The 23,426-nt window shown below is 43.6% G+C and overlaps 1 protein-coding gene across 2 annotated transcripts; it reads right to left on the reverse strand.

Annotated features, from left to right (window-relative positions):
* Positions 1 to 6,457: 6,457 nt before the first annotated feature.
* On the reverse strand, positions 6,458 to 22,120 carry LOC129860145 (gastrula zinc finger protein XlCGF26.1-like). Of its 2 annotated transcripts, none has more exons than XM_055930486.1 (3): positions 21,139 to 22,120; positions 18,490 to 18,738; positions 6,458 to 9,983 (listed from the first exon to the last, which is right to left on the reverse strand). In XM_055930486.1, the coding sequence occupies exons 2-3, from the start codon at positions 18,590 to 18,592 to the stop codon at positions 8,143 to 8,145; spliced, it is 1,944 nt and encodes a 647-aa protein (XP_055786461.1). In that variant the 5' UTR covers positions 18,593 to 18,738; positions 21,139 to 22,120; the 3' UTR covers positions 6,458 to 8,142. The 2 variants fall into 2 exon arrangements, with proteins under 2 accessions (XP_055786461.1, XP_055786462.1); XM_055930487.1 differs by lacking the exon at positions 21,139 to 22,120 and adding an exon at positions 19,333 to 19,459.
* Positions 22,121 to 23,426: the final 1,306 nt, after the last annotated feature.

The raw sequence follows: 23,426 nt of genomic DNA on the forward strand, positions 1-23,426 counted from the left end.
TCTACTGTCAATTGATATGTACAAACTATGGCATAAGGGGACGACAAGCAGATAAGAGGCAAACCGTAATTTCGATTATGACGTTCAGCCCTTTTGAAATACACAGCAACAGAATTCAGAACATGGGCCGTTCTTACAGTGTTCTCCCTGTACGCCAAGTCAGAACCGTAGGATAAATAAAGGGGCATATATGCAGACAATTAAAAATCTTACAATATTCAATTATTACATTTCTTAAAAACAGGTTATAGGCTACATGTGAACCACCAAGTCAGAACAGTAGGCAAAATTAAGAGGTGAAAATAGACCAAAATACAAAGGTGAGGCACATGGGCTACTAACATCTTACTACACAGATTCCAAGAACACAGGATGAGATGTTACTATCCTTTGTGCAAGCACTTCCAAGAGTTCATGAACAGTGAGACTGGTGAAATTTGGGGAGCGCATCGTCAGTAGTGTACCTTTGGTTCCTAGGGTGTTTCGGCCTTTCACACTATACACCCTCCCCAAAGGCGGCCAGCGACAGGGTGATCAATCCTACGCTTGCGTCCCATTCCCAATTAGTCATAGGAGTTGCCTTGTTGTTGATAGCCAACATCCCATGGGACTATGCATGGCAGGGGCGTCTTCCTCCCTGAGTCAAGCATTGTTGACCGCATACCTCCTGGCCCTCTCACTTCGGGGCCCAGCTGGGGTCTTTCCTCTTCATCCAGAGCCATTGACTGCTGCCTTCTGCCGCCTCTGATACAGCTTTGATTGCCGAACGCTGGCTCTGGCCCTTAATTCCCAGGTCTCTAAGCAGTCTGGTTGTAGATGTTGCCACAAAACCTCTGCAGCCCCCCTCCACTGGTCGGACTTCTGTGTTCCAGCCATGATGCCGTGCTTCGGCAGCTAGATCGGCATAGCGCAGATGTTTTCGCTCATAAGCCTCATCTACTGAGTCCTCCCAGGGTACTGTGAGCTCAATGATGAAGACCTTCTTGAGCGAATGGGACCAGAGCACCATGTCAGGTCTTAGGGTGGTGGTTGCGATCTCCGGAGGAAACACAAGTTGCCGGCCAATGTCAGCTAGCATTTTCCAGTCGCGGGCCAAGCGCAGCTGGTCTCGCTCTAATGGTGTAGAGCCGCTCTTCGGTGGTTTAGCCCCTTCGCGGACAAAGGTCGTCCGTAAGGGGTGTGATGCTGCTGGGGGTGGTAGGGAGTTGGTGGCACCTCGCTTGTCCTCCAGGGCGGACACAAGGTTTTTAAGGACTTGGTTGTGACGCCAAGTGTAGCGTCCTTGGGTGAGGCTTGTTTTACACCCTGTGTAACGCCCTGGCCTTAGTATTCTTTGTTTTCTTTATTATATTAGTTAGGTCAGGGTGTGACATGAGGAATGCTTGTGTTTTGTCGGTTTTGGGTGATTATATGGTAAAGGGGGTGTTGGGTGTAGTGTATGGGTTTGTGTTGAGTGCATGTGTCTAGCTGTGTCTATGTTGGTTTAGTTTTCTAGGAGAGTCTATGGTTGCCTGAACGAGTTCCCAATTAGAGACAGCTGATTTCTGTTGTCTCTGATTGGGAGCCATATTTAGGGTACCCATAGGCTTTCATTTGATGTGGGTAATTGTCTATGTTATATGTTTGTAGCCTGTGTGTGCACTACGTTTGATTAGCTTCACGATCGTTTATTGTTTTGTTTAGTGTGTAAGTGTTTTTGTTTCGTTTTGCCTTCGTCATCATTAAAAGAGATGGCGTATTTTCCAAATGCTGCGTTTTGGTCCGTCAATCCTCCACACGATCGTGACAGAATTACCCACCAATACAGGACCAAGCGGCATGTAAAGCGGCAACAGGACCCACCTACACAGGATTCTTGGACATGGGAGGAGATACTGGATGGTAAGGGGCCGTGGGCACAACCGGGAGAATATCGCCTTCCTCGTGTAGAGCTGGAGGCAGCTAAAGCCGAGAGGAGGCGATATGAGGAGGCAGCACGGAGACAAGGCTGGAAGCCCGTGAGTACAACCCAAAAATTTCTTGGGGGGGGCCTTAAAGGGAGTGTGGCGAAGTCAGGTAGGAAACCTGCGCCTACTCCCTGTACTTACCGTGGAGAGCGAGAGTATGGGCAGACACCGTGTTACGCAGTAGAGCGCACGGTGTCTCCTGTACGCGTGCATAGCCCGGTTCGGTACATTTCAGCTCCACGTATCGGCCGGGCTAGACTGAGCGTTGAGCCGTATGTCATGAAGCCGGCCCAACGCATCTGGTCACCAGTGCGTCTCCTCGGGCCGGCGTACATGGCACCAGCCTTACGCATGGTGTCCCCGGTTCGCCTACATAGGCCGGTGCGGGTTATTCCACCTCCCCGCACTGGTCAGGCGACGGGGAGCATACAACCAGGTAAGGTTGGGCAGGCTCGGCGCTCAAGGGAGCCAGTACGCATGCACGGTCCGGTATTTCCGGCGCCACCTCCCCGCCCCTACCCAGTACCACCAGTGCCTCCTCTACGCACTAGCCCTATGGTGCGTGTCTCCAGCCCTTTACCACCAGTGCATAAACCACGCACCAAGCCTCCTGTGTGTCCCCAGAGTCCTGTGCGTCCTGTTGCTGCTCCCCGCACTAGCCCTGAGATGCGTGTCCCCAGTCCGGTACCAACAGTTCCGGCACCACGCACTAGGCCTAATGTGCGCTCCCAGGGTCCAGTATGCCCTGTTCCTGCTCCCCGCACTAGCCCTGAGATGCGTGTCCCCAGCCCGGTACCACCAGTTCCGGCACCACGCACCAGGCCTACAGTGCGCCTCAGCCGGCAAGAGTCTGTCGTCTGCACAGCGATGCCTGAACTGCCCGTCTGCCAAGCGCCATCTGAGCCATCCGTCTACCCAGCGCCATCTGAGCCATCCGTCTACCCAGCGCCATCTGAGCCATCCGTCTACCCAGCGCCATCTGAGCCATCCGTCTGCCCCGAGCCATTAGAGCCGCCCGTCTGTCCCGAGCCGCCAGAGCCGTTCGTCAGTCAGGAGCCGCTAGAGCCATTCGTCAGACAGGATCTGCCAGAGCCGCCAACCAGACAGGATCTGCCAGAGCCGCCAACCAGACAGGATCTGCCAGAGCCGCCAACCAGACAGGATCTGCCAGAGCCGCCAACCAGACAGGATCTGCCAGAGCCGCCAACCAGACAGGATCTGCCAGAGCCGCCAACCAGACAGGATCTACCAGATCCGCCAGCCAGCCATGAGCAGCCAGATCCGTCAGCCAGCCATGAGCAGCCAGATCCGTCAGCCAGCCATGAGCAGCCAGATCCGTCAGCCAGCCATGAGCAGCCAGATCCGTCAGCCAGCCATGAGCAGCCAGATCCGTCAGCCAGCCATGAGCAGCCAGATCCGTCAGCCAGCCATGAGCAGCCAGATCCGTCAGCCAGCCATGAGCAGCCAGATCCGTCAGCTAGCCATGAGCAGCCAGATCCGTCAGCCAGCCATGAGCAGCCAGATCCGTCAGCCAGCCATGAGCAGCCAGATCCGTCAGCCAGCCATGAGCAGCCAGATCCGTCAGTTAGCCATGAGCAGCCAGATCCGTCAGCCAGCCATGAGCAGCCAGATCCGTCAGCTAGCCATGAGCAGCCAGATCCGTCAGCCAGCCATGAGCAGCCAGATCCGTCAGCCAGCCATGAGCAGCCAGATCCGTCAGCCAGCCATGAGCAGCCAGATCCGTCAGCCAGCCATGAGCAGCCAGATCCGTCAGCCAGCCATGAGCAGCCAGATCCGTCAGCCAGCCATGAGCAGCCAGATCTGTCAGCCAGCCATGGGCCGTCCCTCAGTCCAGAGCTGCAGTCCCTCAGTCCGGAGCTGCCGTTCCTCAGTCCGGAGCTGCCCCTTATCCTGGTGCTGCCCCTTATCCTGGTGCTCTCCCTTATCCTGGTGCTACCCCTTACCCTGGTACTGCCCCTTAGTCCGGAGCTGCCCCTTAGTCCGGAGCTGCCCCTTAGTCCGGAGCTGCCCCTTAGTCCGGAACTGCCCCTTAATTCAGTGGGGTTAATGTGGAGGGGGGTCATTTTGGAGGAAGCTAAGGAGGCGGTTAGTGACTGTGGTGGGGTGGGGACCACGACCAGTGCCGGAGCCGCCACCGTGGAAGGAAGCCCACCCAGACCCTCCCCTAGACTGTGTAATGGTGCGCCCGGAGTTCGCACCTTAAGGGGGGGGGTTATGTCACGCCCTGGCCTTAGTATTCTTTGTTTTCTTTATTATTTTAGTTAGGTCAGGGTGTGACATGGGGAATGTTTGTGTTTTGTCGGTTTTGGGTGATTATATGGTAAAGGGGGTGTTGGGTGTAGTGTATGGGTTTGTGTTGTGTGCATGTGTCTAGCTGTGTCTATGTTGGTTTAGTTTTCTAGGAGAGTCTATGGTTGCCTGAATGAGTTCCCAATTAGAGACAGCTGATTTCTGTTGTCTCTGATTGGGAGCCATATTTAGGGTAGCCATAGGCTTTCATTTGATGTGGGTAATTGTCTATGTTATACGTTTGTAGCCTGTGTGTGCACTACGTGTGATTAGCTTCACGATCGTTTATTGTTTTGTTTAGTGTGTAAGTGTTTTTGTTTCGTTTTGCCTTCGTCATCATTAAAAGAGATGGTGTATTTTCCAAATGCTGCGTTTTGGTCTGTCAATCCTCCACACGATCGTGACACCCTGTGAGAATGTGCCTGAGGTTGGCTGGCATGGAACAGAGGGCACAGTCCGGATCTTCACCATACCATTGGTGAAGATTAACTGGTGTTGGAAGGACGTCATATGTTGCTCTGATGGAAAAGCTCAACCGCCTCGCTTCCATGGCCCACAGATCCTTCCAGCTGATCTTCCTCTTCTCCACACTGTCCCATCGAGTCCACTGTCCCTGTTTGGCAAGAGAGACTGCCTTGGCCCACCTTGCAGCCTCCTCCTGATGGCGTACTTCCTGCACTACCATCTTCCGCCGCTCTGGTGCAGTGGCCTTACTCCAAGCAGCACGGCTAGTTAGCCCAAGGCCTCCTCTCCCTTGCTGAACATGACCCACAATGTCAGCATGTCTGAGGGCAGACATACACTTAGTATTACTTTCTTAGCTACAGTATACACATCTCCCTGGCATGTTACATAATTTATGCAGCAGCAGACAAGAAATGTTTTGACTCACCTTGTTGTGCTGTGCTCACTTGAACAGGAAGGTGGTGCGGCAGTCCTTCGTGGGCATATTTTGTCATCAAACTTTGTCATCAGAGTCTGGCTTTCTTTGGATTTATGGTGCTTTCAAGACAACTGGGAACTCAAAGAGAAAAATGCAATCATGATGACGTCAGTAATCATCAGGTCATAGCTGTAGAAAGAGGCCCGAGTTTGGAATTTAACCATTCCAGGTTGGATGAGTTCAAAACGTATTTTCTCAGTCGTAGCTCGTTTATCCCCGAATTCCCAGTTGTTTTGAACTCACTCAAGTCAGATTTTGCAGTTCCGAGTTAAGCTGTTTTGAGTGCGGTACAAATCAAGCTTCATTGACAGCATGGCCAATGTTGAATGTTTACAATTGTAAACTAGGAAAAGAGCCCCTTAATCTTAGACTTGGGACCACACAGCCACTCCACTGAATAGCAGGCTAATGCTTGCAGAAATTTGCAATTTCCAAATTGTTTTGTAATGTTTATGTCCAACGGCCGATGAGAACCGATATGTTTAATCTATAATTTCTCATTATTTCTCTTCATATGACAAAAATTATAAAGGATTTGCCAGTAAATTGTCGACTTGATTCATGATGATGACTGCTAGCTCAGATTTTGAAAGTATGATGTTGACATGATCAGTCCAATCAAAGCGACTGTAGATATCACATGATTATTTTATCTGTGGACAATGACCTTGAGCCTTCTTGGATGGGCACTTCTAATGTAACTCTATGGCAGCACCCAAGGGGCTTGAATTTTCAAGTTCTACCCTTAGACTTGGCAGTGACGTATTGTCCCCATGAATGACAGAACACTGAGCCAATCACGGCGCAAAGCTCCATATTTTCTGCGGGCTTGCCCCACCTCCACAGAAAGCACTGAGCTAGGCTGAAACACCTGCATTTTGGAGCTGCCTTACTCAAGAAAACATAAAAGAGACCATGTTTGTATGTGGCTTTATGAATTACTCAATTATAAATGTTTTTTTTTACATTGTTTGCAAACAGATAATACTAATAATGTGACACTGACTAATTGAGGAGAAATGTATTTACTGTGATATGTGGTTGTCTCACCTGGCTATCTTAAGATGAATGTACTTAATGTGCTAGTGACATCACAGGGTCAGAGAGAACTCCTGACTGTAGTCATACAAAAACACTCCCGGCACTCAGCCCATAAGAACCATTCATACTGTCAGATCTAATATGAAGAACTGAATACAACCATAAGAACCATTCATACTGTCAGATCTAATATGAAGAACTGAATACTAAAGAGAAGTGGTTGACCAGTACATATTCATGTAACTTTATTTTTCATTGGCAGATCAATAAAGTTTGCTTCAATGCAGTTATCCAAATACATTCATGATCAGTAACTAAAATAACTCATCTAGTTTTAAAGACAATTAATAAACACATGTATTCATTTCATAAACTATGTCTCATTGAATAAAGTTGTAAAACAATCCCCCCAAACTAGTGGTGAAAAGTGGTCATCACACCATCTATATCTGATACATGTTAGGGGCGGAAGGCAGCCTAGTGGTTAGAGCATTGGGCCAGTAACCAAAAGGTTTCTAGATCAAATCCCCGAGCTGACAAGGTAAAACTCTGTTGTTCTGCCTCTGAAGAAGGCAGTTAACCCACTGTTCCTAGGCCATCATTGTAAATAAGAATTTGTTCTTAACTGACTTGCCTAGTTAGATAAAGGTAAAAAAGAAGTGTCTACTAACTCATTTCCACAGAATACTGCAGAGGGACAACCTGGTCTCAGAGCAAAATGTATTATATGTTACAAAAATATCCGTGCCATTCCATTTAGTATGTTACATTACATTGGCATACCAATATAAGCTGAACAAAAATTTAAACGAAAACATGTAAAGTGTTGGTTTCATGAACTGAAGTAAAAAATTCCAGAAATGTTCCATTTGCACAAAAAGGTTATTTCTCTCAAATGTTGTTAACACATTTGTTTATATCCCTGTTAGTGAGCATTTCAGCCTTTGTCAAGATAATCTTGTGCTGGGGGACAATAAAAGGCCACACAACACAATGTCACAGATGTCAAGTTTAGGGAATGTGCAATTCTCATGATGACTGCAGGAATGTCCACCAGAGCTGTTGCCAGAGAACTCAATATTTATTTCTTTACCATAAGTCACCTCTAACGTCCTTTTAGAGAATTTGGCAGTACATCCAACCGGCCTCACAACTGCAGATCACATGTAACCACGGCAGCCCAGGACCTCTTCACCTGCAGGATTGTCTGGGAGGGGGGGGGGGGGGGCGCCGAGTAGTATTTAAAATAAAGTAAGTAAAATGGTACATCTTTGAAATTGTTGCGTTTAGATTGTTGTTCAGTATAATACGACTTGTAGGACGTATCGTATGTTATGAATTACAATTCGTATGTTATATTACGCATTGCTATTCATACAATATGTTACGAACTTGTAATATGTATATGTTACTAATTCCAATTTGTTATTGCTAACGTTAGCTAGGTTAGGGGTTTAAGGTAGAGTTAAATGGGTTTAGGGGAAAGATTAGCTAGCATGCTAAGTAGTTGCATGCTAAGCTAACATGCTGACATAGCTAAAAAGTAGTAAGAAGTTGCAAAGTTCCTAAATAGCTAAAATGTTAAAGTCCTCCTTGATGAGATTCAAACACGCAGCCTTTGGCTAGATGTTTGACTTACATGCGCACCCCTCCACAGAGCAGGAGTAAGGCTTCTCCCCTGTGTGTATACATTGGTGTGTTTAGTTGCTATGGTGAGAGAAACTCACCCAAAAGTCAGAGAAGACGTAAGCAGGCTTCTCTCATGCGCGTGCTCTCTGATCAACTATTAGCTCAGTTGCTGTTTTGAAGCATTTTACACATGCAGAGCAGGAGTATGGCTTCTCTCCTTCATGTATATGTTGGTGTTTTTAAGGTATCCAGTCGAGAGAAAGTCACCCACAGTCAGAACAGGAGGAAGGGCTTTTCTCCTGTATGTGTTCTCTGGTGAACTTTTAGCTCATTTGATGTTTTAAAACATTTTCCACAGTCAGAGCAGGAGTATGGCTTCTCCCCTGTATGTATACGTTCATGTGATTTTAAGTTGAAAAGTTGAGAGAAACTAGTTCCACAGTCAGGGCAGAAGAAAGGCTTCTCTCCTGTTCTCTGATGAACTTTTAGCTGAGTTGATGTTTTAAAACGTTTTCCACAGTCAGAGCAGATGTAAGGCTTCTCTCCTGTGTGTATACGTTGGTGTGTTTTTAAGGTGCCCAGACGAGAGAAACTCGCCCCACAGTCAGAGCAGGAGTATGGCTTCTCTCCTGTATGTATACGTTCATGTGTTTTTAAGTGGGAACATTTTGAGAAACTAGTTCCACAGTCAGAGCAGTAATACGGCTTCTCTCCTGTATGTGTTCTCTGATGAACTTTTAGCTCATTTGATGTTTTAAAACATTTTCCACAGTCAGAGCAGTAATAAGGCTTCTCTCCTGTGTGTGTTCTCTGATGAACTTTTAGATGAGTTGATGTTGTGAAGCATTTTCCACAGTCAGAGCAGGAAAATGGCTTCTCCCCTGTATGTATACGTTCATGTGACTTTAAGTGGGAAAGTTGAGAGAAACTAGTTCCACAGTCAAGGCAGAAGAAAGGCTTCTCTCCTGTGTGTGTTCTCTGATGAACTTTTAGTTCATTTGATTTTTTAAAACATTTTCCACAGTCAGAGCAGGAATATGGCTTTGCTCCTGTGTGTATACGTTGGTGTGTTTTTAAGGTGCCCAGACGAGAGAAACTCGCCCCACAGTCAGAGCAGAAGAAAGGCTTCTCTCCTGTATGTATACGTTCATGTGTTTTTAAGTGGGAAAATTTTGAGAAACTAGTTCCACAGTCAGAGCAGTAATATGGCTTCTCTCCTGTGTGTTTTCTCTGATGAATTTTTAGCTCAGTTGATGTTTTGAAGCATTTTCCACAGTCAGAGCAGACGTAAGGCTTCTCTCCTGTGTGAGTCTTCTGATGAACTTTTAGCTCAGTTGATGTTTTGAAGCGTTTTCCACAGTCAGAGCAGACGTAAGGCTTCTCTCCGGTGTGTATAAGTTGGTGTGTTTTTAAGGTGCCCAGATGAGAGAAACTCGCCCCACAGTCAGAGCAGAAGAAAGGCTTCTCTCCTGTGTGTGTTCTCTGATGAACTTTTAGCTCATATAATGTTTTAAAACATTTCCCACAGTCAGAGCAGGAGTATGGCTTCTCCCCTGAATGTATACGTTCATGTGATTTTAAGTTGGAAAGTTGAGAGAAACTAGTTCCACAGTCAGAGCAGAAGAAAGGCTTCTCTCCTGTGTGTGTTCTCTGATGAACTTTTAGCTGAGAGTATGTTTTAAAACATTTTCCACAGTCAGAGCAGTAATAAGGCTTCTCTCCTGTGTGTGTTCTCTGATGAACTTTTAGCTCATATAATGTTTTAAAACATTTTCCACAGTCAGAGCAGGAGTGTGGCTTCTCCCCTTTATGTATACGTTCATGTGATTTTAAGTGGGAAAGATGAGAGAAACTAGTTCCACAGTCAGGGCAGAAGAAAGGCTTCTCTCCTGTGTGTGTTCTCTGATGAACTTTTAGCTCATTTGATGTTTTGAAGCATTTTCCACAGTCAGAGCAGGAGTAAGGCTTCACTCCTGTGTGTATTTTTAGGTGTATTTTTAGCTTTGATAGAAATGGGAAAATCTCTTCACAGTGTGGGCAGTGATGAGACCTCTTAGCTCTCTGATCTTCCTGCTGTTGCTCTCTGGATGTAGAGAATGTCTCAACATGGTATCCTGTGTGAACATCAGAACAACCAGTCAGTTGGTGTGATATACATGTTAATCAAATGTATTTTATGAAGCCCTTTTTACATCAGTAGTTGTCACAAAGTGCTTAACCTGTCTGGTACAAGTGGGACGCTAGCATCCCACCTCGACAACAGCCAGTGAAATTGCAGGGCGCCAAATTCAAAACAGAAAACCCATAATTAAAATTCCTCAAACATACAAGAATTTTACACCATTTTAAATATAAACTTCTTGTAAATCCAGCCACAGTGTGCGATTTCAAATAGGCTTTACGGCAAAAGCACACCAAACGATTATGTTAGGTCAGCACCTAGTCACAGAAAACCATACAGCAATTTTCCAGCCAAGGAGAGGTCTAATCACTAACCTTTGATGATCTTCATCAGATGGCACTCATAGGACTTCATGTTAAACAATAAATGTTTGTTTCGTTTGATAAAGTTAATCTTTATGTCCAAAAACCTCATTTGAAATTGGTGTGTTGTGTTCAGAAATGCATTGTCTCAAACAAACATTTGGTGAAAGTGCAGAGAGCCACATCAAATAACAGAAATACTCATCATAAACATTGATAAAAGATACAAGTGTTAAACATACGAATACCGATAAACTTCTCCTTAATGCAACCGCTGTGTCAGATTTCAAAAAGGCTTTACGGCGAAAGCACACTTTGCGATTACGTTAGTTCAGCGACTAGACACAGAAACCCATACAGCCATTTTCCAACCAAGGAGAGTGTCACAAAAGTCAGAAATAGCATTAAAATTAATCACTTACCTTTGATGATCTTCATCTGGTGGCACTCCCAGGTCTCCATGTTAGACATCAAATGTTTGTTTTGTTCGATAAAGTTCATCTTTATGTCCAAATACCTCCGTTTTGTTCAGAAATCTAAAAAAGGCACAATGCACGCTCTCAAAACCAAGACGAAAAGTCCAAAAAGTCCAATAAAAGATAGTAGAAACATGTCAAACGATGTTTAAAATCAATCCTCAGGTTGCTTTTGTCATAAATAATCAATAATATTTCAACCGGACAAAAGCTTCGTCAATGGAAAAAGGTAAACAAGAAATGCGCGCTCCCGATCATGTGCTTGGTTCATGGATGGAAATTTTCACTGTCCTCCCATTAAAGCGGTGTATCTCCCTAATTTCTCTGAGTAAAAGCCTGAAACAAAGCCTAAAGACTGGTCACATGTTGAGGAAGCCATAGAGATCGTGAACTGGGTCCTAAGTCTTTGTATGGTGGATAGGCTTTCAATGGAAAACCAGCCTTTAAAAAAAGAATAGTACTTCCTGGTTGGATTTTCCTCAGGTTTTCACCTGCCATATCAGGTCTGTTATAGTCAGACATTATTTTAACAGTTTTGGAAACTTTAGAGTGTTTTCTATCCACATCTACTAATTATATGCATATCCTAGCTTATGGGCCTGAGTAGCAGGCAGTTTAAATTGGGAACGCTTTTCATCCAAAATTCCAAATGCTGCCCCCTACCCCCTAAATCCCCAAAGAGCAAGCAATGCAGATGTAGAAGAACAGTGGCCGAAAGAAACTCCCTAGAAAGCAGGGACCTAGGAAGAAACCATGGTTCAGAGTGGTGACCAGTCCTCTTCTGGCCAAACCGGGTGACAGGTAGCCTAGTGGTTAGAGCAACCGAAAGGTTGCAAGATCGAATCCCCGAGCTGACAAGGTAAAAATCTGTCATTCTGCCCCTGAACAAGGCAGTTAACCCACTGTTCCTAGGCCGTCATTGAAAATAAGAATTTGTTCTTAACTGACTTGCTTAATTAACCTGTTTGGGCGCATGTCCAAACGCTAGCGGGACACCTACGACAACATCCGGTGAAATTGCAGAGTGCGAAATTCAAAATACAAAAATCGTAATATTAAACATTCATGAAAATACAAGTGTCTTACATCATTTAAAAGCTTCTTGTTAATCCAACTGCGTTGTCAGATTTCAAAAAGGCTTTACAGAGAAAGCATACCATGCGATTATCTGAGGACAGCGCACCACGTCAAAATACTTTTTAAACCAGCACAGTCGTCACAATATCACAGACATCAATAAAACAAATCACTTACCTTTGAAAATCTTCCTCTGATTGCAATCCCAAGGGTCCCAGCTACACAAAGAATGGTCGTTTTGTTCAATAAAGTCCATCATATCCCAAAAATGTCAGTTTAGATGGCGCGCTTGATTCAGTAATTCACTCGTTCAACATGCACACAAACCAATCCAAAAAGTTACCGGTAAAGTTCGTCCAAACAAGTCAAACGATGTTTCTAATTAATCCTCAGGTATTCTAATATCTAAATAAACAATAATACTTAAGACGGAGAATAGTGTGTTCAATAGCGAAGATAAATAACGAAGAGCGCACTCTCGTTGATGCGCGCAACATGAGTACTTTTCTAATAGGGGACACCTTGGAAAAACTACAAATACCTGAAACCCATTCTAAAGACTGTTGACATCTAGTGGAAGCCATAGGAACTGCAATCTGGGTCCTATCTATTTGTATATCCAATAGGCAAGCACTGAAAAAACCTGTGACCTCAAAAAAGAAAAATTCTGGGTTGGATTTTCCTCAGGTTTTCGCCTGCCATATCAGTTCTGTTATACTCACAGACATAATTTTAACAGTTTTAGAAACGTCAGAGTATTTTCTATCCAATGCTATCAAGTATATGCATATCCTAGCTTCTGTGCAGTTTACAGGCAGTTTACTTTGGGCACGTCAGTCATCCGAAATTCCGGACAATAACCAGTATGCTAAGGAAGTTAAATAAAGGTAATAAAAAAATTAAAAAAATACACTACCATTAGTGGTGAAATTAATGAATAAATTCTAAAGATTGGAGTCACTTACAAATGTCCTTGGTCTTGAAAGAAAAGCAAATTTTTTGTCCATTCAAATAATGTCAAATTGATCAGAAATACAGCGTAGACATTGTTAATGTTGTAAATGACTAATGTAGCTGGAAACGGCTGAAGATCTCGTACAACGCTGTGTAATATTCCCTTCAAAGAACAGCGCAAACAGTCTCTAACCAGAATAGTGTCTAGACTATTGCAGCTGGAAACGGCTGAAGATCTCGTACAACGATGTGTAATATTCCCTTCAAAGAACAGCGCAAACAGTCTCTATCCAGAATAGTGTCTAGAAGGCCAGCATCCCGGAGTCACCTCTTCACGGTTGACGTTGAGACTGTTGTTTTGTGTGTACTATTTAATAAAGCTGCCAGTTGAGACGTCTGTTTCTCAAACTAGACACTAATGTACTTGTCCTCTTGCCCAGTTGTGCACCGGGGCCTCCCACTCCTCTTTCTATTCTGGTTAAAGCCAGTTTGCGCTGTTCTGTGAAGGGAGTAGTACACAGCCTTGTACGAGATCTTCCGTTTCTTGGCAATTTCTCACATGGAATAGCCTTTATTTCTCAGAACAATAATAGACTGACGAGTTTCAGAAGAAAGGTCTTTGTTTCTGGCCATTTTGAGCCTGTAATCAAACCGACAAATGACCCAGATACTCAACTAGTCTAGTGGTTAGAGCGTTGGGCTCATAACCGAAAGGTTGCAAGTTCGAATAACCAAGCTGACAAGGTACAAATCTGTCGTTCTGCCCCTGTTCCTCGGCCATCATTGAAAATAAGAATTTGTTCTTAACTGACTTGCCTAGTTAAATTAGGCAAAATAAATAAAAAGGCCAGTTTTATTGCTTCTTTAATCAGAACCACAGTTTTCAGCTGTGCTAAGATAATTGCAAAAGGGTTTTCTAATGATCAATTAGCCTTTTAAAATTATAACCTTGGAGTAGCTAACACAACATGCCATTGGATCACAGGAGTGATGGTTGATGATAATGGGCTTCTGTACACCTATGTAGATATTACTTCTTTTTTTTTTAAATCAGTTTCCAGCTACAATAGTCATTTACAAAATTAACAATGTCTACACTGTATTAATGAGCAATTTGATGTTATTTTAAAGAATGTACTTTTCTTTCAAAAACAAGGACATTTCTAAGTGAATGTATTCATTTCAGTAGGCTGTATGGGAATGGGGAATAAACTATTCTAAAACTGGGTAGGAGTCAAAAACTAAAAAGAGGCAAAAGACGTGAAAATGATGAGCTATATCATCCTCCACTTACTATCACAAGGGTTAGTAACTATACAGACTAATTTCATATAACTTAAAAACACTGGCAGTTTGTCTACTTCACTTCCTTAGTCTACACTCTGAGCACTCCAGATAACCCAGTGAATAAAACAAATGCTGGCAATACTGGTGTCATCCATACAAGTCGTAGCAGCATGAAATAACATTACAATGCATTCAAAATTATTCAGACCCCTTGACTTTTCCACATTTTGTTACATTACAGCCTTATTCTAAAAATTATGAAATTGTTTTTTCTTCTTCTCATCAATCTACAAACAATACCCCATAATGACATCACAATACCCCATAATGACAAGGGCAAAAACAGGTTTTTAGAAATAACTGAAATATTACATTTACGTAAGTATTCAGACACTTTACACAATAGTTAGTTGAAGCACCTCTGGCAGCGATTACAGCCTTGAGTCTTGTTGGGTATGAAGCTACAAGCTTGGCACACTTGTATTCAGGGAGTTTCTCCCATTCTTCTCTGCAGATCCTCTCAAGCTCTGCCAGGTTGGATAGTGAGCGTCTCTGCAAAGCTATTTTCAGGTCTCTCCAGAGATGTTTGATCGGGTTCAAGTCCGGGCTCTGGCTGGGCCACTCAATGACATTCAGAGACTTGTACCGAAGCCACTCCCACGTTGTCTTGGCTGTGTGCTTAGGGTCGGTGTCCTGTTGGAAGGTGAACCTTCACCCCAGTCTGAGGTCCTGAGCACTCTCAAGTAGGATTTCATCATGGATCTCTCTATACTTTGCTACGTTCATCTGTCTCTTGATCCTGACTAGTCACCCAGTCCCTGCCGCTGAAAAAACATCCCCACAGCATGCTGCTGCCACCACCATGCTTCACTGTAGGGATAGTGCCAGGTTTGCTCCAGACATGACGCTTGGCATTCAGGCCAAAGGTTTCATCAGACCAGAGAATCTTGTTTCTCATGGTCAGAGTCCTTTAGGTGCCTTTAGACAAACTCCAAGCGGACTGTCATGTGCCTTTTACTGAGGAGTGGCTTCCGTCTGGGCACTCTACAATAAAGGCATGATTAGTGGAGTCCTGCAGAGATAGTTGTCCTTCTGGAAGATTTTCTCATCTCCATAGAGGAACTCTGGAGCTCTGTCAGAGTGACCATAAGAGTGGCCCTTCTCCCCCGATTGCTCAGTTTGGCTGGGCGGCCAGCTCTTGGAAGAGTCTTGGTGGTTCCAATCTTCTTCCATTGAAGAATGATGGAGGCCTCTGTGTTCTTGGGGACCTTTAATGCTGCAGAAATGTTAAAAAGAACACTAAAATAACATATCCTAGATCTGAATGAATGAAATATTCTTATTAAATACTTTTTTCTTTACATAGTTGAATGTGCTGACAACAAAATCACACAAAAATTATCAATGGAAATCAAATTTATCAACCCATGGAGGTCTGGATTTGGAGTCACACTCAAAATTAAAGTGGAAAACCACACTACAGGCTGATCCAACTTTGATGTAATGTCCTTAAAACACGTCAAAATGAGGCTCAGTAGTGTGTGTGGCCTCCACGTGCCTGTATGACCTCCCTACAACGCCTGGGCATGCTCCTGATGAGGTGGCAGATGGTCTCCTGAGGGATCTCCTCCCAGACCTGGACTAAAGCATCCGCCAACTCCTGGACAGTCTGTGGTGCAACGTGGCGTTGGTGGATGGAGCGAGACATGTCCCAGATGTGCTCAATTCGATTCAGGTCTGGGGAACGGGCGGGCCAGTCCATAGCATCAATGCCGTCCTTTTGCAGGAACTGCTGACACTCCAGCCACATGAGGTCTAGCATTGTCTTGCATTAGGAGGAACCTAGGGCCAACCGCACCAGCATATGGTCTCACAAGGGGTCTGAGGATCTCATCTCGGTACCTAATGGCAGTCAGGCTACCTCTGGCGAGCCCATGTAGGGCTGTGCGGCCCCCCAAAGAAATGCCACCCCACACCATGACTGACCCACCGCCAAACCGGTCATGCTGGAGGATGTTGCAGGCAGCAGAACGTTCTCCACGGCGTCTCCAGACTGTCACGTCTGTCACATGTGCTCAGTGTGAACCTGCTTTCATCTGTGAAGAGCACAGGGCGCCAGTGGCAAATTTGCCAATCTTGGTGTTCTCTGGCAAATGCCAAACTTACTGCACGGTGTTGGGCTGTAAGCACAACCCCCACCTGTGGACGTCAGGCCCTCATACCACCCTCATTGAGTCTGTTTCTGACCGTTTGAGCAGACACATGCACATTTGTGGCCTGCTGGAGGTCATTTTGCAGGGATCTGGCAGTGCTCCTCCTTGCACAAAGGCGGAGGTAGCGGTCCTGCTGCTGGGTTGTTGCCCTCCTACGGCCTCCTCCACGTCTCCTGATGTACTGGCCTGTCTCCTGGTAGCGCCTCCATGCTCTGGACACTACGCTGACAGACACAGCAAACCTTTTTGCCACAGCTCGCATTGATGTGGCATCCTGGATGAACTGCACTACCTGAGCCACTTGTGTGGGTTGTATACTCCGTCTCATGCTACCACTAGAGTGAGAGCACCGCCAGCATTCAAACGTGACCAAAACATCAGCCAGGAAGCATAGGAACTGAGAAGTGGTCTGTGGTCACCACCTGCAGAATCACTCCTTTTTTGGGGGTGTCTTGCTAATTGCCTATAATTTCCACCTTTTGTCTATTCAATTTGCACAACAGCATGTGAAATTTATTGTCAATCAGTGTTGCTTCCTAAGTGGACAGTTTGATTTCACAGAAGTGTGATTGACTTGGAGTTACATTGTGTTGTTTAAGTGTTAACTTTATTTTTTTGAGCAGTGTATATATATTTTTTTAAATTACATTTAACCTTTATTTAACTAGGCAAGTCAGTTAAGAACAAATCTTACTAACAATGACGGCCTTCCGGGTAACAGTGGGTTAACTGCCTTGTTCAGGGGCAGAACGACAGATTTTTACCTTGTCACTCAGGGATTTGATCCAGCAACCTTTCGGTTACTGGCCCAACGCTCTAACCACCAGGTTACCTGCCGCCCCTTATATGAACTGTAACTCAGAAAAATCGTTGAAATTGTTGCATGTTGTGTTAATATTTATGTACAATAAACATACAAGAAGCTGGTGAAGAGCTACAAAAGGAAGTAAATAGCCCTATTAGACTGAAAGATAATGAAATTTCATCAAACTTATGAGCTCCCGAGTGGCGCAGCGGTCTAAGGCACTGCATCTCAGTGCTAGAGGCGTCACTACAGACACCCTGGTTAGATTCCAGGCTGTATCACAACCGGCCGTGATTACTAGTGCCATAGGGCGGGGCACAATTGGCCAAGTGTCGTCCGGGTTTGGCTGGTGTAGGCCGTCATTGTAAATAAAAATTTGTTCTTAACTGACTTGCCTAGTTAAATAAAGGTTAATAATAATAATTGTGAGGCTCTCCATGAGCATTAGCTTCTACGTCACTCAATCCTGTTTTAAAAAGTCTCCCTGTGTGACATTCCTTGAGACCAACCAGAAATGTTTCCTTGGCTAAATATTCCCAGATTTTCCTAAAAACAGCCAAACATGTTCTATCGTTTCTGCATCACAAATGTTGTGTGAGACAAAAGAGTAGGCTAGGTAAGCATCAATCACTAGTTCGGTGAAGCAGGGGTGTAGTGCTGCAAGAGCAATGAGCCGCCACAATGGTGTTTGTTAAGTAGTTAGATCAATGTCTTGGACAATCACCTACTGATTAATTAGTAGTCCACATAACAAAATATTATTGCATAACATTACTGTTACAACAAAAACAACACCTAATTTCTTACGAGATTTTAGAATGGTTTGCTGAATCGTCCCAAACTCAATAGCGCGCCATTAGGCAGAATGTGCTTTGATTAAAACTAAATACAGGAAGTCTATATAATTTAACACCATCTGCTCTAATTTGCTAACCAAACAGTAATTCAAGAAAATTTAAATGCATATTCCCATGAAATTGATTGAGATCGAAAGATTGGCATGCAGAAACAGCTTGGTCATTTCACTGGTAAAACGCGAAGAATTATAATTCAATATTGACAGTGATGATGCCATGGCCTATTTTGAAATGAGGTATGCCTAACGTGGTGATTGAGGATATTAAACATTTTCAACCTTCTTGAGACAATGTGTGGGTAAAGGCAGGCGTTACAAGTTTTACAAAGTTTTGCTTCGCTGTGAAGTCTTGAGTTGTTCAGGGATGTATGATGTCAGAATTACAGAATTCAACCTAGCAATAGACTGGGTCATAACTTATGGAGGTCTAATTTATGAAGATAACTTATAGATAGAACCTGCTCTTACCATGACTAACAGTTGTCCTAATCTTCTCGTCCTCTTCTTCAACTTTAATGTTGACATTCAGCTCCAGTGTTTGACTGCAGTTCTCCAGCTTCACTGATGCCATCTCTGGATCCTGCGGTGCAAACTGGGCTCCACTGTCACAATCAGGACCCAGTGACTGTAGGTTTCTACTCAGTGTGGAAGGAGAGAGGCAGGCTGGGTTTGTGCTCACTGTTGATGTTCCCGGCCTCAGACTTAATCTGAGTCGGCCTGTAGTAATAAAGACAAACGGACACAAAAGTTATTTTCTTGACAGTTCTGGCACTTTATTCTGTATAATTATTTTCAATTTTTTCTTGTTCAATTATCTCATTTCAGTAGATCAGGTAGCTAAACATTGACAAAACATTCATTCACATTAGACAAAGTACACATTTTAAATTGCACAACATAAGTGCACTTAATCTATAGATTTCCTAAATTCACATAAATGCATAAATGACTCAAAAACCATTTAGTACAAGATTGCAGTATGATTTAGGCAGCACTATGTACCATTTTATGAATAACCTTGTCTTCACTGTATTATTTCACTCACAAAAAACAATTGTATTTCCCATTCACACCATAGTAAGAATTATCAGGGATCGTACAGTGGCAAGTCAAATTCAAGGACTTAAGTACTTTTTCAAGCACTAATATTTATTTACTTTAAGCCTCGTGTGAAAACTATGAATTATAGATAAATATAGAAACAACTGAATGTGTCTGAATATTAGTACACATGTAAAGGACTGATAATCATTACATTCAGCTTCAAAACTGTAGAGCAACTGAAATGTTCTCTCTCTGATGAGGCACTACCTGCACTGAAGTCCGTTGATGCAGACCTCCTATGGTATCATGGTGGTCCGCAAACAAACGTTTAAGGTCCATGTCTGTCTCATTCTGTACTAAGAAAATAAACCAAGAAATCCCTATTAACTTCTACCACACCCTCCCCTTCCCCAAAAAACCCTCCCACACCCCCAATAAACTTGATCAATATAACCCTTTCTGCGTCTGCAAACATTGGAGTTTATATCATGCTGAGACAATCCACCCCCAGGTTATCCAGCTTATCAAAAACCATACCGACAGTAACATCTGTTACCCCCAACAACTCTGCTGCAGTTTACAAGATAACTTTCAACCTGGTATTTCTGCTTTACACAAACCAAGTGTTGATAACCTTACCAATGAAAGCTATGAAGTACATTTTATTCAATATTAAAGTATCCTTTGTCACAGCGCATTTATGGGCGCAAGATTTCTGAACAGCCCTCGAAACCATGTCAGGACAAGTAGAAAGACCAGTTCTGACAGTAGGTCCTCTTACTACGGGACCAGCCACAGAAGCTCCATTTAGCATAAGCTCCAGGATCATGGCTTCTGAGCTTCGTCCCATTATGATTTTCCATTTGAAGAAGCTTCCCTTGCTGAACCTGACTAGCACAAGATATTAAGAATCAACCATTTTCAATGTTTTATTTCACCTTTATTTAACCAGGTAGGCTAGTTCAGAACAAGTTCTCATTTACACGGATGCGGCCCAGTTTAACTTCACCTCTTTTTATGGCCTTGGTTAATCAGATAGGGTGTAAATGAGGCCCTGTGGTCTCCTCAAACACCATCCCAACTCTCCACTGTGACATTATTACTCTAGCTCCCTACCTTGGGCCTCTTTAGAGTTTCTATACTACATGCACCACTGCTTCCAGTATCATTATCTCTGTTTTTCCTATGTCTTTCCACTACAGACCATTCACATACTAGGCCCTCATCCTCCCACTCCATATCAGAAAAGTCCCCCATATTGATCGCATTCTAGCACAACTGTTGCTTCTCAAACTCTCTCTCCATTTCCATTGTTTAGAGGGGTGTCAAGCTCATTCCATTTAGGGCCGAGTCTCCGAGGGTTTAATTTCTTTTCTCTCAATTTCAATTAAAATCTAGACAATCAGATGAGGGGAGTTCCTTTCTAATTAGTGACCTTAATTAATTAATCAGGTACAAGGTTGGAGCAAAAACCCGCAGACACTTGGTCCTCCATGGAATGAGTTTGATACGTGCTCCGATTCATCCGCATTAATCGACCCCATTCCATGCAGTTGGCCTCTCTCTCCAAATGGTGAAGGATTACTTCAGTTAGCTTCCCTCTATTTTGACACTCCATCACACAGCCTCATGTCGCCATTTCATCACGAGCAAACTCCTAGAAAGACGACCGAAACCGTTGAAGCCGCCATTTGACTAGACTCGTCCGAATCACCCGGATCTCGCGAACTTACATTAACCAAACAGTGTATGTAAACTCGCGAGATCAGGATGGTTCGGACGAGGCTATTTACCAGCTCATAAATATTTTACACAAAACCAAGAACTCAAATAAGTGGAATCTTTACGAAATGACTTTGACGAAGTTATGTACACACACTCAGATAAACCCAAAGTCTAGCTAAGTGACTTGTAAAATCGTTTTTAATCACGTTCTTCACTCACTCGGTTTGACCCCAAAATAACACATACAATTAAAATCTTTACCAAACGTAAAAATACCTTAAAGGATTTGTTACCTAGCATATTATATATTCTTTTGACATTAGAAACTTTAAACGTGCTATTACATACCTACAATAATACAGTTGAAACGGACACAACCACTATCGACAAAACACAGTTCTGTCGTTTTCTACCCGGAACTTCCTGTTCCCCAATACGACATTGCAACAGCGTCATCTTCTTCTCTGGTACACTGACATTTACACAAATATAACGTGTCTGCCGCCACCTACTGTACGGTTAGTAAACTGTAGAAAAAGATACACGTCCAATTATGGATAAGGGGAGGGGGAACAACGACATCAAAACAACATTCAAAAATAGATCAATAAAAACATCCCACTCCTTCATTCACAGTCCTATTCAATTCACATCCCTACACAGTCTCATGGGCCTCGTAGGGAGGAACATCTTCAGTCACAGTCCTATTCAATTCACATCCCTACACAGTCTCATGGGCCTCGTAGGGGAGGAACATCTTCAGTCACAGTCCTATTCAATTCACATCTCTACACAGTCTCATGGGCCTCGTTGGGAGGAACATCTTCAGTCACAGTCCTATTCAAATCACATCCCTACACAGTCTCATGGGCCTCGTAGGGAGGAACATCTTCAGTCACAGTCCTATTCAAATCACATCCCTACACAGTCTCATGGGCCTCATAGGGAGGAATATCTTCAGTCACAGTCCTATTCAAATCACATCCATACACAGTCTCATGGGCCTCGTAGGGAGGAACATCTTCAGTCAGTATTCCCTGCAATCAGTGGTGTAAAGTACTTAAGTACAAATATTTTAAGTACTACGTAAGTAGTTTGTTGTGGTATCTGTACTTTACTTTTTATATTTTTGACAACTTCTACTTTTACTCCACTACATTCCCAAAGAAAATAATGTACTTTCTCCTCCATACCTTTTCCCTGACACCCAAAAGTACTCGTTACATTTTGAATGATTAGCAGGACAGGAAAATTGTTAAATTCACACATCCCTACTGCATCTGATCTGGCGGACTCACTAAACACAAATGCTTTGTTTGTAAATGATGGGTGTGATCTTAAATTCAATCTGGAGTGCCAGAGTGGCCTTGGGAATTCGTAAATTCAGAGCGTTGTCAGATTGTCAGTTCGTATTGCTCTCGGAGCGTTATTTATTACATTATTTATACTTTTACTTTTGATACATAAGTATATTTTAGCAATTAGATTTACTTTTGATACTTATGTATATGTTAAACCAAATACTTTTAGACTTTTACTCAAGTAGTATTTAACTGGGTGGCTTTCACTTTTACCTTGATAGGAACGGACTCAAGTATCTTTACTTTCATTCAAATATGACAATTGGGTACTTTTTACACCACTGCCTGCAATGCTTCCAATGTCAATTCCTGAACTCCCAAAAACCTTTCAGCCGCACGTACAATTAATCTTTACAATCGGTATCCTTCAACTGGTAAACGACGTTATGAATCTCAACCGACTGCGGGGCATCCACTGCCATAGCTTCCTCAGCACCAATTGCTCTTTAAACTATTTCCCGCGCCTCCCAGTAGGAGAACTACTGTACAGTTTCTTGATGTGGATGTTCCCTGATATAAGAAACATGTATAAATGCCATTGGTCAGTTCCGGTGTTATGAAACTGATGGAGAATATTTGTAAAAAAACATTTAAAGTATTTATTTAACTAGCCACATAGCATACATAACAGGTTAGGATAATTAAAGTGGCAGTTAGGTGAATTAGCATGGCAGGTTAGGAGACTGAGGATAAGGTTAGGAAAAGGGTGAGGGTTAGGGATTTGTTTACCATGCAGGTTTGGATAACTAACGTGGCGGTTAGGAGACTGAGATTAAGGTTAGGAAAAGGGTTAGGCTTAGCTACAATTGTCAACAAGTGTTTTCCCAACGCAAAAGAAACGGCCACGGACCAATGGGGAGCATCAATTGGTGTAAACTTGATATCATAGTGGCTGTTCCACTGGATGTCATAAGGTGAATGCACCAATTTGTAAGTCGCTCTGGATAAGAGCGTCTGCTAAATGATCTAAATGTAAATGTAAATCATGAAACACCCGATATCAGAGAACGCCCCTAATAGCGGTCTGCAATTACACCCTTCCCGGATCAAGGGGGCAGGCTTCCAGTCTATAAGCATGTTTTCCACTGTGCTCAGAGGGCATTTTCGGTACTGCAGTTCAGCTGAAGCACGATCAAATTCCCATTCCCATAGCGAAGTGAATAATAATAAAAAAAGACAATTTAGTTATCATGTTTGTAAATAAAACATCCTTTGAATTATTCAAGTAATTGCCTTAAGAGTCCGATTTTTTCCCATCACTCACAGCCAAAGTTA

Source organism: Salvelinus fontinalis, chromosome 7, assembly GCF_029448725.1.
Source record: "Salvelinus fontinalis isolate EN_2023a chromosome 7, ASM2944872v1, whole genome shotgun sequence".
In the NCBI taxonomy this organism is placed as follows: Eukaryota; Metazoa; Chordata; class Actinopteri; order Salmoniformes; family Salmonidae; genus Salvelinus; species Salvelinus fontinalis.